This window comes from Oncorhynchus mykiss, chromosome 7 (genome assembly GCF_013265735.2).
Source record: "Oncorhynchus mykiss isolate Arlee chromosome 7, USDA_OmykA_1.1, whole genome shotgun sequence".
NCBI classification, from domain to species: domain Eukaryota; kingdom Metazoa; phylum Chordata; class Actinopteri; order Salmoniformes; family Salmonidae; genus Oncorhynchus; species Oncorhynchus mykiss.
This window is the reverse complement of record NC_048571.1, coordinates 7,728,953-7,746,092: the sequence shown is the minus strand read 5'-3', so window position 1 is coordinate 7,746,092 and position 17,140 is coordinate 7,728,953. Positions and strand designations below refer to the sequence as shown.

The 17,140-nt window shown below is 42.8% G+C and overlaps 2 protein-coding genes across 3 annotated transcripts; both read right to left on the bottom strand.

The window, feature by feature from the left end:
* Positions 1–116: 116 nt before the first annotated feature.
* On the bottom strand, positions 117–10,519 carry LOC110491194 (heat shock factor 2-binding protein-like). Its single transcript, XM_036984473.1, has 8 exons — positions 9,981–10,519; positions 7,921–8,068; positions 7,688–7,791; positions 6,795–6,944; positions 3,145–3,289; positions 2,537–2,654; positions 1,540–1,643; positions 117–1,005 (listed from the first exon to the last, which is right to left on the bottom strand). Exons 1-8 carry the CDS (start codon positions 10,029–10,031, stop codon positions 752–754), a joined length of 1,074 nt encoding a protein of 357 aa, XP_036840368.1. The 5' UTR covers positions 10,032–10,519; the 3' UTR covers positions 117–751.
* A 1,002-nt stretch (positions 10,520–11,521) lies between these two features.
* On the bottom strand, positions 11,522–16,627 carry LOC110491192 (origin recognition complex subunit 4-like). Of its 2 annotated transcripts, none has more exons than XM_036982345.1 (14): positions 16,609–16,627; positions 16,066–16,134; positions 15,660–15,736; positions 14,994–15,084; positions 14,814–14,889; positions 14,625–14,710; positions 14,495–14,543; positions 14,242–14,393; positions 13,738–13,911; positions 13,506–13,592; positions 13,306–13,414; positions 13,084–13,179; positions 12,928–12,995; positions 11,522–11,893 (listed from the first exon to the last, which is right to left on the bottom strand). In XM_036982345.1, exons 2-14 carry the CDS (start codon positions 16,120–16,122, stop codon positions 11,711–11,713), a joined length of 1,305 nt encoding a protein of 434 aa, XP_036838240.1. In that variant the 5' UTR covers positions 16,123–16,134; positions 16,609–16,627; the 3' UTR covers positions 11,522–11,710. The 2 variants fall into 2 exon arrangements, with proteins under 2 accessions (XP_036838240.1, XP_036838239.1); XM_036982344.1 differs by lacking the exon at positions 16,609–16,627 and adding an exon at positions 16,354–16,474.
* Positions 16,628–17,140: the final 513 nt, after the last annotated feature.

Sequence of the window (17,140 nt, the reverse complement as noted above, 5' to 3'; positions counted from 1 at the left end):
GTCACGTGTGAGGTGGTCCAGGATGTGGTGGCGGGAGAACAGGACAGTCAGAAAAGATTCATACACACAAACCGCCCCTAACCTGGGAAAAATAGGCGACATATCATATGTAAATGAATGTTCATTTGGAAAAGTTTTGAATAACATTTTATTGTCTGTAACAATGGTAGAAAACAACACACAAAAATAAAACATCCTCTATTGTTACTTGACCTCAAGGTATTTTACCTAATGAAATAAGGCCATGAGTCTGATATGGTATTAGCTGGTATTAGGTCAACAGGCTAACAGGTAGAAACAGATCCAACTCACCTCACAACAGTAGATACATGTTTTAAACAAACAGACAAGCCGTCTCTTTAACATATGGCAAGCAGAAGTCATCCTTGCTTTGGACCATGTCAACACGTTTTAATTTGACATACACCATTTTTGTAGTTCTAATGTATGTTCTATGTATGGCTTATGAATGTGTTATGGAGCCCTTATGTACAGTTATGGGGTTCTACTGGTCCCGGAACATCTGCTGTGGTGGGATAGGAACCAACCTGACTAAGTCCCTGGACCCGGGGGAAAAACGAGAAAGGGACACGATGGAACCAACCTCTTCCACAGTGCATCATGGCAGCTCTCCTCAGTAGAGCTCTCTCTAATCAGAGAAACGTTTACTCTACAGTAGGAAAGCATCATCATCATCACGTGAGTGGGATGTGTCGCTAGTGCTGTGTGTTTCACTTTGGGTTGGATGTATTTATACATGTACTTGGTCAGAGGAGGAGGTGCCGTGGGGGTCCAGGAAGGAGGTGCGGAGGGAGCCCAGGTCATCCAGTGTCTCCTGGGCCGTCTGCCTCAGGGCCGGGTGGCGGCTGGAGGTGGCCAGCGTGCGTATGCGCTCCAGTGGAAGAAGGGGATCGTCCAGCAGCAGCCCGGGCCCCGCCAGGGCCTCCTCCAGCAGCACTGACTGGAGCAGCCGCAGGGCGTGGAGGCAAACCTCAGAGTCCCCGTCTCAGGAGGGGAAGAGGGGTCGGGAGAGAGAAGGACAAGAGACAGCAAAAAGAGAGAGATAGAATGAAACAGAAAGGGTGAGGGAAGAGAGGATGGGCAGAATCAGACAGAAACAGCATGAGAGGAAGGGAAAAGAGAGAGAGAGAGAGAGAGAAAGAGAGAGGGAGAGAGAAAGAAAGAGAGAGAGAAGGAGAGAGAGAAAGAGAGAATGAGAGAGAGAAAGAGACAGAAGGAGAGAGAGAGTGAGAGAGAAAGAGAGAGAAAGAGAGAGGAGAGAGAGAAAAAGAGAGAGAGAAAGAGGTCTTAATCCTCCTAACTGACCACAACACGAGTCCTTCTTCAGTTAAACACACTGATGCCAGCTCTCTGACCTCTGATTCAGGCTCTGTCTTTCGGACACACACCGGACTCTTGGACGATTAGCCCCATTGTGGGCAATAAGAGATCCAAATTAACAAACAAACGCTTTTGAATGCACACATTTTATAACGCCACATACAAAGCACACAAGCCCACCCCTCACTCCCCTCTTACCTTCCAAAAGGGTCCAGATGAGAGAGAGAAGTCCTGGAAACTCCCTGATATACTTCAGTCCCTTTACACTGATACTGACATTATACAAAGCCATCAGCATCAACCTGTAACACAGAGAAACTACAATAACCACCATCATTCATCCACTTGCAGATAAACTACAACAACCATCAGCATCCACTTGCAGATAAACTACAATAACCATCATCATTCATCCTCTTGCAGATAAACTACAATAACCATCATCATTCATCCACCTGCAGATAAACTACAATAACCATCATCATTCATCCTCTTGCAGATAAACTACAATAACCATCATCATTCATCCACTTGCAGATAAACTACAATAACCATCATCATTCATCCTCTTGCAGATAAACGACAATAACCATCATCATTCATCCACCTGCAGATAAACTACAATAACCATCATCATTCATCCTCTTGCAGATAAACTACAATAACCATCATCATTCATCCACTTGCAGATAAACTACAATAACCATCATCATTCATCCACCAGCAGATAAACTACAATAACCATCATCATTCATCCACTTGCAGATAAACTACAACAACCATCAGCATCCACTTGCAGATAAACTACAATAACCATCATCATTCATCCACCTGCAGATAAACTACAATAACCATCATCATTCATCCACTTGCAGATAAACTACAATAACCATCATCATTCATCCACTTGCAGATAAGCTACAATGGACATCCACATCCACCTGCAGAAAAACTACAATAACCATCATCATTAATTTACCTGCAGAAAAACTACAATAACCATCATCATTCCTCCACCTGCAGAGAAACTACAATGCCTAGTTCATTTATTATTGTAGGTATCATTTGATCTGGATTCTGATGGCTGTGTGTATTGATGTTGAGTGTGTGTTGGGTCGGCCAACATAACTGCTGAGGAGACGTGTGTGTGTGTATGATTATTAATGTGAGTGATTTAGAAGTCCTCCAGTCTTACACTTTGAGTTTGGGGAAGACCCCAGGCTTCAGGAGCTCCAGCTGCTGCATCAGAGTCTCCAGGAGGACGTGGGCGGAGCTGGACAGGTAGTCCCGCCCACACGTCACCGCCGCCACGTCTGAGTGGACAATCAAACAGCAGAGAGGTCACCGATTGGAGAGCTAAAGATGATAACGCTGAGCAGGGTGTGCCATTTATTATAAACTGGGTGGTTCCAGCCCTGAATGCTGATTGGCTGACAGCCGTGGTATATCAGACCATATTTCACAGGTATGACAAAACGTTTATTTTTACTGCTCTAATTACATTGGTAACCAGTTTATAATAGCAATAAGGCACCTCGGGGGTTTGTGGTGTATGGCCAATATACCACGGCTAAGGGCTGTATCCAGGCACTCGTAAGAACAGCCCTTAGCTGTGGTATATTAGCCATATACCACGCCCCCTCATGCTTTATTGCTTAATTATATGATGCAAAACATGTTATATAACACAGCATAGACTGGAATAACTCACAGTGAGATGGTGTAATTATAAACTGTGGTTATCAAAATACATTCAATAGACAGTTTGGATGGCATGCCATGGTGACATAGCCGCACACTCACTGGTGACGACTCCGGCCAGCGCCAGAACAAACTGCTGCTCATGGGAGTTGGAGTCTTGCTGCTCGGCCTTGGCCTCCCCATCCAGAGACTTGACAAAGCTCTCCAGGGTCTGGCCCGCCACGCTCAGGAAGGACTGCAGCTTACCCTACAATTAGAGTAATGAGGCAGGGTCAGAGGTGGCCAGAGGGAAAGGGGAGGAATTAAGGAGGGGAACAAGGAGGATGATGGAAGAGGATAAAGGCAAAGAGAACCAGGACATGGACTGTAGTTTATAGAGAACCAGGACATGGACTAGAGTTCAAAGAGAACCAGGACATGGACTGTAGTTTAAAGAGAACCAGGACATGGACTGTAGTTTATAGACAACCAGGACATGGACTAGAGTTCAAAGAGAACCAGGACATGGACTAGAGTTTAAAGAGAACCAGGACATGGACTGTAGTTTAAAGACAACCAGGACATGGACTAGAGATCAAAGAGAACCAGGACATGGACTAGAGTTTAAAGAGAACCAGGACATGGACTGTAGTTTAAAGACAACCAGGACATGGACTAGAGTTCAAAGAGAACCAGGACATGGACTAGAGTTTAAAGAGAACCAGGACATGGACTGTAGTTTAAAGAGAGCCAGGACATGGACTAGAGTTCAAAGAGAACCAGGACATGGACTAGAGTTCAAAGAGAACCAGGACATGGACTAGAGTTGAAAGAGAACCAGGACATGGACTAGAGTTCAAAGAGAACCAGGACATGGACTAGAGTTGAAAGAGAACCAGGACATGGACTGTAGTTTAAAGAGAACCAGGACATGGACTAGAGTTTATAGAGAACCAGGACATGGACTAGAGTTTAAAGAGAACCAGGACATGGACTGTAGTTTAAAGAGAACCAGGACATGGACTAGAGTTCAAAGAGAACCAGGACATGGACTAGAGTTCAAAGAGAACCAGGACATGGACTAGAGTTTAAAGAGAACCAGGACATGGACTAGAGTTCAAAGAGAACCAGGACATGGACTAGAGTTCAAAGAGAACCAGGACATGGACTGGAGTTTAAAGAGAACCAGGACATGGACTAGAGTTCAAAGAGAACCAGGACATGGACTAGAGTTTAAAGAGAACCAGGACATGGACTAGAGTTCAAAGAGAACCAGGACATGGATTAGAGTTTAAAGAGAACCAGGACATGGACTGTAGTTTATAGAGAACCAGGACATGGACTAGAGTTTAAAGAGAACCAGGACATGGACTAGAGTTTAAAGAGAACCAGGACATGGACTAGAGTTCAAAGAGAACCAGGACATGGACTAGAGTTCAAAGAGAACCAGGACATGGACTAGAGTTCAAAGAGAACCAGGACATGGACTAGAGTTCAAAGAGAACCAGGACATGGACTAGAGTTTAAAGAGAACCAGGACATGGACTGTAGTTTATAGAGAACCAGGACATGGACTAGAGTTCAAAGAGAACCAGGACATGGACTAGAGTTTAAAGAGAACCAGGACATGGACTAGAGTTCAAAGAGAACCAGGACATGGACTAGAGTTCAAAGAGAACCAGGACATGGACTAGAGTTCAAAGAGAACCAGGACATGGACTAGAGTTCAAAGAGAACCAGGACATGGACTAGAGTTTAAAGAGAACCAGGACATGGACTGTAGTTTATAGAGAACCAGGACATGGACTAGAGTTCAAAGAGAACCAGGACATGGACTAGAGTTTAAAGAGAACCAGGACATGGACTAGAGTTCAAAGAGAACCAGGACATGGACTAGAGTTTAAAGAGAACCAGGACATGGACTGTAGTTTAAAGACAACCAGGACATGGACTAGAGTTCAAAGAGAACCAGGACATGGACTAGAGTTTAAAGAGAACCAGGACATGGACTAGAGTTCAAAGAGAACCAGGACATGGACTAGAGTTCAAAGAGAACCAGGACATGGACTAGAGTTTAAAGAGAACCAGGACATGGACTAGAGTTTAAAGAGAACCAGGACATGGACTGTAGTTTATAGAGAACCAGGACATGGACTAGAGTTCAAAGAGAACCAGGACATGGACTAGAGTTTAAAGAGAACCAGGACATGGACTAGAGTTCAAAGAGAACCAGGACATGGACTAGAGTTTAAAGAGAACCAGGACATGGACTAGAGTTTAAAGAGAACCAGGACATGGACTGTAGTTTATAGAGAACCAGGACATGGACTAGAGTTCAAAGAGAACCAGGACATGGACTAGAGTTTAAAGAGAACCAGGACATGGACTGTAGTTTAAAGAGAACCAGGACATGGACTAGAGTTTAAAGAGAACCAGGACATGGACTGTAGTTTAAAGAGAACCAGGACATGGACTAGAGTTCAAAGAGAACCAGGACATGGACTAGAGTTTAAAGAGAACCAGGACATGGACTAGAGTTTAAAGAGAACCAGGACATGGACTAGAGTTGAAAGCATCAGAGGCAGAGGAATAGCTTCAGATGAGTGCTGACCCCTAAATCTTTATTTAATCAGGTAGGCAAGTTTGCGTGATGAAGTGTGATGAAGCTACTGTCATCATGTTATAGCTATCCAGTCCTCTCAGATCTCCACTGGTGTGATGAAGCTACTGTCATCATGTTATAGCTATCCAGTCCTCTCAGATCTCCACTGGTGTGATGAAGCTACTGTCATCATGTTATAGCTATCCAGTCCTCTCAGATCTCCACAGGTGTGATAAAGCTACTGTCATCATGTTATAGCTATCCAGTCCTCTCAGATCTCCACAGGTGTGATAAAGCTACTGTCATCATGTTATAGCTATCCAGTCCTCTCAGATCTCCACAGGTGTGATAAAGCTACTGTCATCATGTTATAGCTATCCAGTCCTCTCAGATCTCCACAGGTGTGATGAAGTTACTGTCATCATGTTATAGCTATCCAGTCCTCTCAGATCTCCACAGGTGTGATGAAGCTACTGTCATCATGTTATAGCTATCCAGTCCTCTCAGATCTCCACAGGTGTGATAAAGCTACTGTCATCATGTTATAGCTATCCAGTCCTCTCAGATCTCCACAGGTGTGATAAAGCTACTGTCATCATGTTATAGCTATCCAGTCCTCTCAGATCTCCACTGGTGTGATAAAGCTACTGTCATCATGTTATAGCTATCCAGTCCTCTCAGATCTCCACAGGTGTGATAAAGCTACTGTCATCATGTTATAGCTATCCAGTCCTCTCAGATCTCCACAGGTGTGATAAAGCTACTGTCATCATGTTATAGCTATCCAGTCCTCTCAGATCTCCACTGGTGTGATAAAGCTACTGTCATCATGTTATAGCTATCCAGTCCTCTCAGATCTCCACAGGTGTGATAAAGCTACTGTCATCATGTTATAGCTATCCAGTCCTCTCAGATCTCCACAGGTGTGATAAAGCTACTGTCATCATGTTATAGCTATCCAGTCCTCTCAGATCTCCACTGGTGTGATAAAGCTACTGTCATCATGTTATAGCTATCCAGTCCTCTCAGATCTCCACAGGTGTGATGAAGCTACTGTCATCATGTTATAGCTATCCAGTCCTCTCAGATCTCCACAGGTGTGTAAGCGGCTAGGGGTTGGTTTGGAATTGGGTGAAAGGTTTTGTAAGGTCTGTGGATGAATGGCTCTCACATCAGCCAGGATGTCTTTGACTGCCTCCTCCTTACTGGAGGTGCTCCACAGCAGGGTGCAGGAGGCAGCCCCCAGCCCAGTACAGAACTCAGCCTGCTGCTGCAGCTGCTCCCGACTCTCCCACAGCTGCTCCCTCAGAACAAGCTTCTCCTGCAGGGGCATGCAGCAGACAGGTTAACATGATGACACACACACTTACACTCATACACACACACTTACACTCAGACACACACACACTTACACGCATACACACACACTTACACTCAGACACACACACTTCCACTCAGACACACACACACTTACACGCATACACACACACTTACACTCAGACACACACACTTACACTCAGACACACACACTTCCACTCAGACACACACACACTTCCACTCAGACACACACACTTCCACTCAGACACACACACTTACACTCAGACACACACACTTACACTCAGACACACACACTTCCACTCAGACACACACACTTACACTCAGACACACACACTTACACTCATACACACACACTTCCACTCAGACACACACACACTTACACGCATACACACACATACTTACACGCATATACACACACACTTACACGCACACACACACACACATACTTGTCCCAGGAACCATCTTCTCTTGGTCTACAAGTGAGGCCTTAAGACATACTCTGACACACACAATGTTACCTAGGGAACAGGTTACCTCTCTCTCTTTAATATCTCTCCATCTCTCACCTCTCTCTCTTTAATATCCCTCCATCTCTCACCCCTCTCTCTTTAATATCTCTCCATCTCTCACCTCTCTCTCTTTAATATCCCTCCATCTCTCACCTCTCTCTCTCTCTAAAATCCCTCCATCTCTCACCTCTCTCTTTAATATCCCTCCATCTCTCACCTCTCTCTCTTTCTGACACTCGCTCTGCGCTGCGTCCAGGCGAGAGCGGAGGTGCAGACACTCCTGTCTCAGTTGCTCCTGCTCCTGACCAAGGCGCTCCTTCACTACACACACACACACACAATTTTCCCTTTCACTGTTTAGGCTATTTCCCAATACAAACATTCATGTTATTCATTATCAGCCCACTTGTATGATAACATCCACGTAGAGCCGTTTCAAGGGCAGCTTACTTGTCTCTGCAGCACAGGCTTTCTGCAGCATCTCAATCAGGTCTCCATTCACTACTTTGGGTAAGAACTCTCGGAGCTGCATGACCTCTGTAGTCAATCTCTCCAAGTCTCTTTTTCTGATTTGGACCAGGCCATCTCGGCTGTCAACCTAGAACAGAAAATCAATAGCCAGTCATGAGCATAAATGTTTTGTTACAGCTTTTACTTGATTTTTGCAAGGTGTGGCTTATTTTTGCCAATGTGCCAGGCAAATACACTACTGTTCAACAGTTTGTGGTACTTAGAAATGTCCTTGTTTTTGAAAGAAAATGACATTTTTTGTCCATTAAAATAACATCAAATTGATCAGAAATACAGTGCAGACATTGTTAATTAAGGCCAGCATCCCTGAGCCGCCTCTTCACTGTTGACGTTGAGACTGGTGTTTTGTACTATTTAATTATGCTGCCAGTTGAGGACTTGTGAGGCATCTGTTTCTCAAACTAGACACTCTAATGTACTTGTCCTCTTGCTCAGTTGTGCACCGGGGCCTCCCACCCCTCTTTATTTTCTGGTTAGAGCCAGTTTGTTGCTGTTCTGTGAAGGGAGTAGTACACAGCGTTGTACGAGATCTTCAGTTTCTTGGCAATTTCTCGCATGGAATAGCCTTCATTTCTCAGAACATGAATAGACTGACGACTTTCAGAAGAAAGGTCTTTGTTTCTAGCTATTTTGAGCCTGTAATCGAACCCACAAATGCTAATGCTCAGGATACTCAACTAGTTTAAAGAAGGCCAGTTTTATTGCTTCTTTAATCAGTCAACCGTTTTCAGCTGTGCTAACATAATTGCAAAATGGTTTTCTAATGTTCAGTTAGCCTTTTAAAATTATAAAATTGGATTAGCTAACACAACGTGCCATTGGAACACAGGAGTGATGGTTGCTGATAACGGGCCTCTGTACGCCTATGTAGATATTCCATTTAAAAAATCTGCCGTTTCCTGCTACAATACTCATGCTACTAATGCTACTTACAACATTAACAATGTCTACACTGTATTTCTGGTCAATTTTATATTATTTTAATGGACACATTGTTTTGCTTTTCTTTCAAAAACAAGGACATTTCTAAGTGACCTCAAACCTTTGAACGGTAGTGTATGTGTATGCAGTAGGCATATCTGTAGTCTCCCTCGGCACAAAGGGTGCCTTCACAATGTGAACAATGCTCCTCGTGCTGTTGCCCGAGGTCTGGGATTTCCTGAGACTATCATATCTGTAATATTAGGTGGTATGCAGTAGGCATATCTGTAGTCTCCCTCGGCACAAAGGGTGCCTTCACAATGTGAACAATGCTCCTCGTGCTGTTGCCCGAGGTCTGGGATTTCCTGAGACTATCATATCTGTAATATTAGGTGGTATGCAGTAGTCATATCTGTAATATTAGGTGGTATGCAGTAGGCATATCTGTAATATTAGGTGGTATGCAGTAGTCATATCTGTAATATTAGGTGGTATGCAGTAGGCATATCTGTAATATTAGGTGGTATGCAGTAGTCATAGCTGTAATATTAGGTGGTATGCAGTAGTCATAGCTGTAATATTAGGTTGTCATTTAAGAGTCCCTGTATGCATACAGATCACTAGAAGCAGACCATCTTTGCTAGCTCTGAAATAGTTATTGCAGGTCTGTCTGGCATCTAGTGGACAAATCTGAAAATTACAATGTAAATGTCAGGACAAGGACGGACAGAACTTTCAGGTAAATTCTCTTCACACGACAAATAACGGACTCGCTCCTTACCAGACCGAAATAGTAACCTAATCCAACATTACTCGACCTACAAGTCTAGCTGACAGTGACTCTTCAACTTTGTTTGCTGAGATGGTTGTTACAAAGAGAGAATTTACTTGTGAATAAGTAGTAACTTCATCGTCATGTGTATTGGTGTCTGGTTAGCTCTTGTTAGCTAATTACAGTAGCCAGCGTAGCTAGCAAACGTGCAGCTTCATGGAAGCTAATTTGCGAGCTCAATATTTTTGTTTTACTATAGTGATAGTCAAAAATATGATATAAATACCTTTCCTTTCTTGCACAAAGCCCACATCTTTGTGTCTATGAATTTAGTCATTTTTTATTCCTCGGAGGTTTGTTTTGAGATGAGTTTAGTGCACTTGCCACTAGTGATGGGCATTCCGAGTCTTTTCGGTGAGCAGAGCCGGCTCATTTGGATCCGTTCAGGTAAAAGAGTCGGCTCATTTGGCTCCGTTCAGGTAAAAGAGCTGGCGCATTTGGCTCCCCGTTCAAAATGTTTAAATATATCTAGAACCAAGGAAAACGTGCAAATGTCCTATGTAAATCACAAAAGTAGGCAACCATTACGTCATATCGTGAAATGCGTGTTCAAATGCATTTTTACCTGGATAAATTATTCAGTTATTTTAAACGCACTGCACATTTTAGGATGGACCAGAATGACGCGCTCTCCCCACTATTGATTGTTTCTGCAGTGAGAATTCACCCTCTTTAGATAATTATTTAGTCATTTATTTACGGGTAAGTTGTTTTGAAAAAAAAAACTGTTTGTAGCTGTATGTAAATCACCAACAAGCTCAAAGGTTTATTGGTGGAATGTTTAATTACTCCAGCATAATTTCCGATAATCATACGTAATCTCTATGCAACGGCACTGTTTCACTAGGACACTTTTGTAAAGATACACCCACCCACAAACATCTTCCTGCACTATGGGCCCTGACCAACATCATGTCACGTTTGACCTTTCTAGCTTCCAGTGGGCTAGCTACAGTTCACAGTTTCAAGAGTTCCTCCGTCATGTACTAAACATCTACAGTACTCGCTCTATATTTGACCTCTCACGGTTCAAATGTCTCATTCTCTCTGGTCGTGCTGTTGTTACGAACGCAGTACGGCGGCTGGACCTCCTAAACAAGAACTTGTCGTATGTCTGAGACCAGCCCCTCACGCCTCATGGAGGGGGCAGTACCTCCGCTGACCGGGCATCCACTGTTTCCACAGAGGGGAGCCATGTTCTTGAGTATTGTGGTTGACTGAGTGGTAGCCGTAGATGGAGAAACTACCACGTCATGTTCATTAGAACAGGTACTGACTGTTGAATGACAGCCCTTCATCAGCCCAATACACACACCTTATCTTTTGAGCTAGTCCCTCAGTGGTAGTGATGTCTGCGTGGATTCTACAGTTAGCTGAAGTGTCCTGCTCCCTGACAGAGGGAAAGGTGCAGAAGGCTGTGCAGTACGCTGCTGGGGACACCAGCATCAATGAAAAGATGCAGGTCTTCCAGACCCCAGAACCTGTAAAAGTGCTGCGTCTCTAGCATGGTAAACACATTTAATGCAAAATCTTATTAAACCGACATACTTACTGTTCAGGAGTGTTACATTTTCTTATTTTCTGAGTGACATTGACGATTATGCGTTTATCTTTGCATTAATTGTGTGTGCTATTCACCCTGACATAAAGCATGATTGCTCAATGTGAATGTATTTGTCCCCTGTAATGTCAGTTCCAAAACAGACCACTAGATGGTGGCATTTAGCATGGAATACTTCTTAGGTTTCAAGAACTGGTAAACTGATGACCCCAAAAAATTGCATGACTTTATTCAATAAGTACAGCCAAATATTTACATTTACACACAAGGAATGAACACATGGCAGAAACATTTGTTAGGTCATTCATTGTCTATCCTTGAGGACAGGGTCCAGGCCACAGTCCCATATCTTTCATAACTGCCCCACTGGACACAATATAGAGGAATATGTACCTTTAACCAAAAGCAGACATGGCCCACTGTTTAACATCTGTGGGGCATTGTGGGTATTTCTGCAGGGCCTCCATGATCTGGCTGTGGTCCAACAAAAGTTTCATCAGCTGGTACTCCTTCTGGATCTTTGCTGTGGAGCTGTCCATAGACTTAATCAGCTCCAACTGCTGCAGGTGTTCAAACGCCTGGAACAGAGTGTTAGGTTGAGTAAATCTTGAGTATCAAATAATACAATGACATACATGTGGCTAAGACTGTATGTATACAATAAACTTTAGTCAGGGGTATTACAGAGAAGGGACAAACAACGGCATTACATACTGAAAAAAAATGCATCATCCAACAATTTTACTAAGTTACAGTTCAAGGAAATCAGGCAATTTAAATAAATGAATTAGGCTGTAATCTATGGATTTCACATGACTGGGCAGGGGCGCATCAATGGGTGGGCATAGGCCCAGCCAATCCAAATGAGTTTTTCCCCACAAAAGGGCTTTATTAGAGACAGAAATAATCCTGTTTAGTCAGCTATCCTGGTGGCTGGTCTCATATGATCCTGCAGGTTAAGAAGCCGGATGTGGAGGTCCTGGGCTGGTGTGGTTACACGTGGTCTGCGGTTGTGAGGCCGTACTGCAAAATTCTCAAAAAATGCCGTTGGAGGTGGCTTATGGTAGAGAAATTAACATCCAATTCTCTGGAAACATTCCTGGTGGACATTGGCAGCATGCCAATTGTATACGCCCTCAAAACGTGAGACATCTGTGGCATTGTGTTGTGTGACAAAACTGCACATTTTAGAGTGGCCTTTTATTGTCCCCAGCAGAAGGTGCACCTGTGTAATGATCAAGCTGTTTAATCAGCTTCTTGATATGCCACACCTGTCAGGTGGATGGATTATCTTGGCAAAGGAGAAATGCTCACTAACAGGGATGTAAACAAATTTGTGCACAAAAATAACAAAAATAAGCTTTATGTGCTTATGGAACATTTCTGGGATCTTTTATTTCAGCTCATGAAACATGACCCGAGAACACTTTACATGTTGCGTTTATATTTTTGTTCAGTATACATCAACATTCAGCACATATCCACCCTTCTTCATTGTGAAATAAACTTACCTTGAGAACGATCTACAAAAACGTTATAGGATTTTTATGAAATATACTATTGGAAGGGTCTGATGTCATTCTACTGAGACCATGATGTCATGCAGACCCACCTTTATGACGACTGGCTTGTCAAAGTTATGTATAGAATGGGATTTCCTCTGCAGGAATTTCTTGAACTCTGACAAAAAAATAATAATATCTATTAACACAAATGTATGTCATTCCCAACTATTACACACCAGCTCTTACTAACTGTTGATCCTTACCATTGTGAACCATCTGGAAGTTAAACGGCTCTCCTTCATAGATGTCATTCAAGTGTTTCATGGCAATTATCAGGCACAGTTCAAGAATGGACAGGCCTGGAAAGACCAACAAAGCAAAATGCAGGCCAAATTATCAATGTTTCATCAAATGGTCATGTGTCCATCAAAGACATCCTCTAATAATGACCTCTACCCCTAATGGCTTTAGGCTTTAAATTATACCATGAAGTATGTTTGCCTTAGAGTCCACCATACAGACTCTACTGGCCTCCAGGAGATCAGTGGGCTTGATGGCAGGTTTAGATGCGCTCACTCGGCTCAGAGCCAGCATCTGCAGAGAGGGGTCCACACACACACAAAGCAATATTTAGAGGTTTTTTTCCCCCACTCTTTGCTTTTATACTACAGATACAAACTCTTACCAGTAACAAGTGCAGGGAACGGAAGTCTTTGCTGGAGTTATAATGACTTTGTAAAACGTCCACCACTAGTTGGTCTTCACATAGCGTCTGAAAGAAAGTCAGAGAGCATTGTGGGTAAGAAGAAAAATGCCTTTCAGATAAAAGCCAACTACAGCACATCACAAATCTAGTACTGTTAAAAAAATATATATATTATAATAATAATACGTTTGCAGTCCTGGACTGGCCTCACCTTGATGCTGTCATTCCACTCGTCATAGAACTTGGTGTCGGGGAAGTCTTGTGGCAGGCTGAGCTGTGAGCGGACGTTGTCCAGGTACTGTATGAAGCTCAGGGAGCTGAGCAGGTGGATCTGTCTGTGGCTGAACCTGGACTTTACCCTCTTCTCTAGCAGCTCCAGGACATCCTGCAGCAAGCAGAGATGAGACCAGTTGTGATCACCAGAGGAGAAGGTAGAGTAAAGTCACAGGAGACTGCTGAGGGGAGGATGGCTCATAATGCCTGGAATGGAGTAAACAGAATGGTATCTATACGCATGCAAACCATGTGTTCGATACTATTCAATTTATTCTGTTCCAGCCATTACTTAGAGCCCGTCCTCCCCAATTAAGGTATCACCTGTGAGTAGAGTAGAATATAATTAGATTGAAACCTATCCTTTTGAAGCTAAAACTAGTTCATCACTGGAGAGGTCTAAAAGCTAGATAGTACACAACTGAGGTAGAAGAGACCCTACCAGTCTGCAGGTGAGGCCGATCACAGCGACGGGAGCCTGGGCAGACTGGGAGACATCCAGGAGGTTGTAGAGCAGAGTCTGGTTCTTATGGTGGGCAAACAGGTCAAACTCATCCAGAATGAAGAGGACAGGACGACTGCTGCTACGATCACCTGGGACAAAGAGAGAACAGTACACTGTAGAGACATACTGTCAGCATAAAGAGGGAGGATTCTTCAAAATTATAGTGAGGGCAATGTGCAGAAATGATTACCTTTCTTTAACGCCTCAAGAAGGAAGGCCAGGTTTTCTGCAAAACTACCCTGAAAATAACAATAAAATTAAGAGCAAGCAAAAAATTACAAAGGGACAAAACATACAGCATAACTTCTGTAAACACTTACAAACACTTTGTCTCCAACAACATTCTCCAGATTGAGCTGGCGTGTGATTTCTTTGAGCGCTATTCTATCATCAGTCTGTAAAAGACCTAGAGAGACAGTAAAGAAGAGTTGGGGAGAGAATTAACAGAGTGCAGAAACAGACAGAGAATCAACAGACACAGAAACAATCACAGACATCCTACTACCAACCATTCAGGTGGACAGGTAACACATTCTTATTGACATCCTTCACCTCCAGCAACTCTCTCAAGACACAGTTAAGGAGCTGGAGAAAACAGAAGAAAGTCAACATGCATGACGACGACAATAGGAGTTGGCTATACAGCACAAACAGATCTGGGACAAGGCTATCCTCGTAGCATTCCATACCATTGTTTTCCCAGATCCTCTGGGTCCAACGATGAGTACAGAATTACTCTCTCCATGGACAGCTGTCCTCCTCAGCAGCTCCAGCAGGTGTCTGGAACATCAACACAAGGACCGTTACCCACAATGCCCCACTCTCTGCAGATCAGTATACAACCTGGCCAATTGCCACGTTCAAAACAACTGGGAACTCTCCGACTTCAGCATGTTCAAAACAAATGGGAACTTGGAAAAAAACAAGCTTCGACTGGGAACAATCTATTTAAACGGTTATCTAACTCAGGAACTCAGGCCTCTTTCTAGAGCTCTGACCTCGTATTTCTCAGAGTTCCCAGTTGTTTTAAACGTGGCCGATGGCCGCCACACAGAAACAAACTTGACAGGTGTAGGTGGGGCTGGAGACAAATAAACAACAGCTGGGTCCTTGTGAAATTGAAAATCTAAACAGTTAAGCTTATTATGCTGAGACTTTCAGCCCCCAACAAAATGCACATTGCCATGACACTGTGGAGTACCCCTCATAAAACACACTTGTCATGTGTTATGGCAAATAGACCCAACTCATACCATTACCCTTACATTAATCAATCTGCTACAGTAGTCAGTGAATGTCACGTTTGTCAATTAATAAAACCTTAGTTAGCAGGTCAGCACCACCAAGGAACCTACTTGTGTTGTGACTCCATTCCCACTGGCTTTTCAGGAAGTCTCTGATGACAGAATCTCTCCCTCAATATCATCTGAACCTGAAAAATATATCCATACTTAAAAAGAGTCATTATTAAGTATTTGCGAATAATGTTGTCCATGGGACATCATACCTTAATGTGTTATCTGGGTAAGGTTTAAAAAAAATGTTTAACCTTTGTTTAACTAGGCAAGTCAGTTAAGTACAAATTCTTATTTACAATGACGGCCTAGGAACAGTGGGTTAACTGCCTTGTTCAGGGGAAGAACGACAGATTTTTACCAGCTCGGGGATTCGATCTAGCAAGGTCACCACAACCAACTCATGTATTGATCCTTTACGTTGCCTGCTCAATGTACACATTCAATAAAACAAACGAATACAAACCTGAGAAATACATTCGCCGACTGGCATGTGTGTTTCCTTCACTTTTCGTTTACTCATGGTGGCAACAGTCTAGAATGGACAAAACACAAGAGACTTGCGCTGAAGCTAACTACAGTAACGTTAGCTAGCAAGCAACATGGCATGCAGCGCAAACAAAGCGAAATATTTATATATTATAGGAACTAACGTTAGCTGCTGACTCGCCTTATAAAAATACAAGAGTAAGATGAAACATATAACTAAGTGATATTTACAAGTTTGGTGACATTAATAATAATAACTATTTACTTTTTTCCCGATGACAGTGGTCTAAGCGCGAAATTGGAATCTTTGCGAAGACATTTCTCATTTAACGATCACAACTCCGACCCACTTCCGGGTCACCTAATTATTGGACCTACAATAGGAGGCTATATTACTGCACAAAACAATCTACACACATTTAAATTAATAATTCCAGTATGTAAGATTCCCTGCATCTAATTAATATCAAATGTACTTAATCAAGGAAGGGATGTTCTCTTCCAACAGTGATTATCTTACCACCGCCACCAAGTTAGCACTTGTGATGGGAATGCATAATGAATGGTCCAGACCTTTTGGTAGACAGAAGTAGTAGTCTGCTTATGTAAGCTTTATTTATTCAATGTCAGGTCAGACACATATGTGTTGAGCCTTTTATCAGTGGTGGAATAAGTACCCAATTGTCATACTAGAGTAAAAATGAAGATACCTTCATAGAAAATGACTCAAGTAAAAGTGAAAGTCACCCAGTAAAATACTACTTGAGTAAAAGTCTAAAAATATTTGGCTTTAAATATACTTAAGTATCCAAAGTGAAAGTATAAATCATTTCTAATTGCTTCTATTAGGTAATCCAAACGGCACAAATGTATTTTATTTATTATTTACGGATAGCCAAGGGAATACTACAACATTCAGACATAATTTACAAACGAAGCATTTGTGTTTAGTGAGTCAGCCGGATTGGTGGCAGTTGGGATGACCTGGGATGTTCTCTTGATAAATGTGTGAATTTGACATTTTTCCTGTCGTGTTAAGCATTCAAAATGTA

Excerpts from the sequence above, each read along its gene's own strand:
- LOC110491192 (XM_036982345.1), bottom strand. The coding sequence starts at position 16,122 with ATGAGTAAACGAAAAGTGAAGGAAACACACATGCCAGTCGGCGAATGT. Across the intron at positions 13,912-14,241 it reads TCGGCCTCACCTGCAGACTG|GATGTCCTGGAGCTGCTAGA; the intron begins GTAGGGTCTCTT and ends TGCTTGCTGCAG. Across the intron at positions 13,415-13,505 it reads GTTCCCTGCACTTGTTACTG|ATGCTGGCTCTGAGCCGAGT; the intron begins GTAAGAGTTTGT and ends CCCTCTCTGCAG.
- LOC110491194 (XM_036984473.1), bottom strand. The coding sequence starts at position 10,031 with ATGACTAAATTCATAGACACAAAGATGTGGGCTTTGTGCAAGAAAGGA. Across the intron at positions 7,792-7,920 it reads AGCCTGTGCTGCAGAGACAA|TGAAGGAGCGCCTTGGTCAG; the intron begins GTAAGCTGCCCT and ends GTGTGTGTGTAG. Across the intron at positions 1,644-2,536 it reads GTCTTCCCCAAACTCAAAGT|GTTGATGCTGATGGCTTTGT; the intron begins GTAAGACTGGAG and ends TCTGTGTTACAG.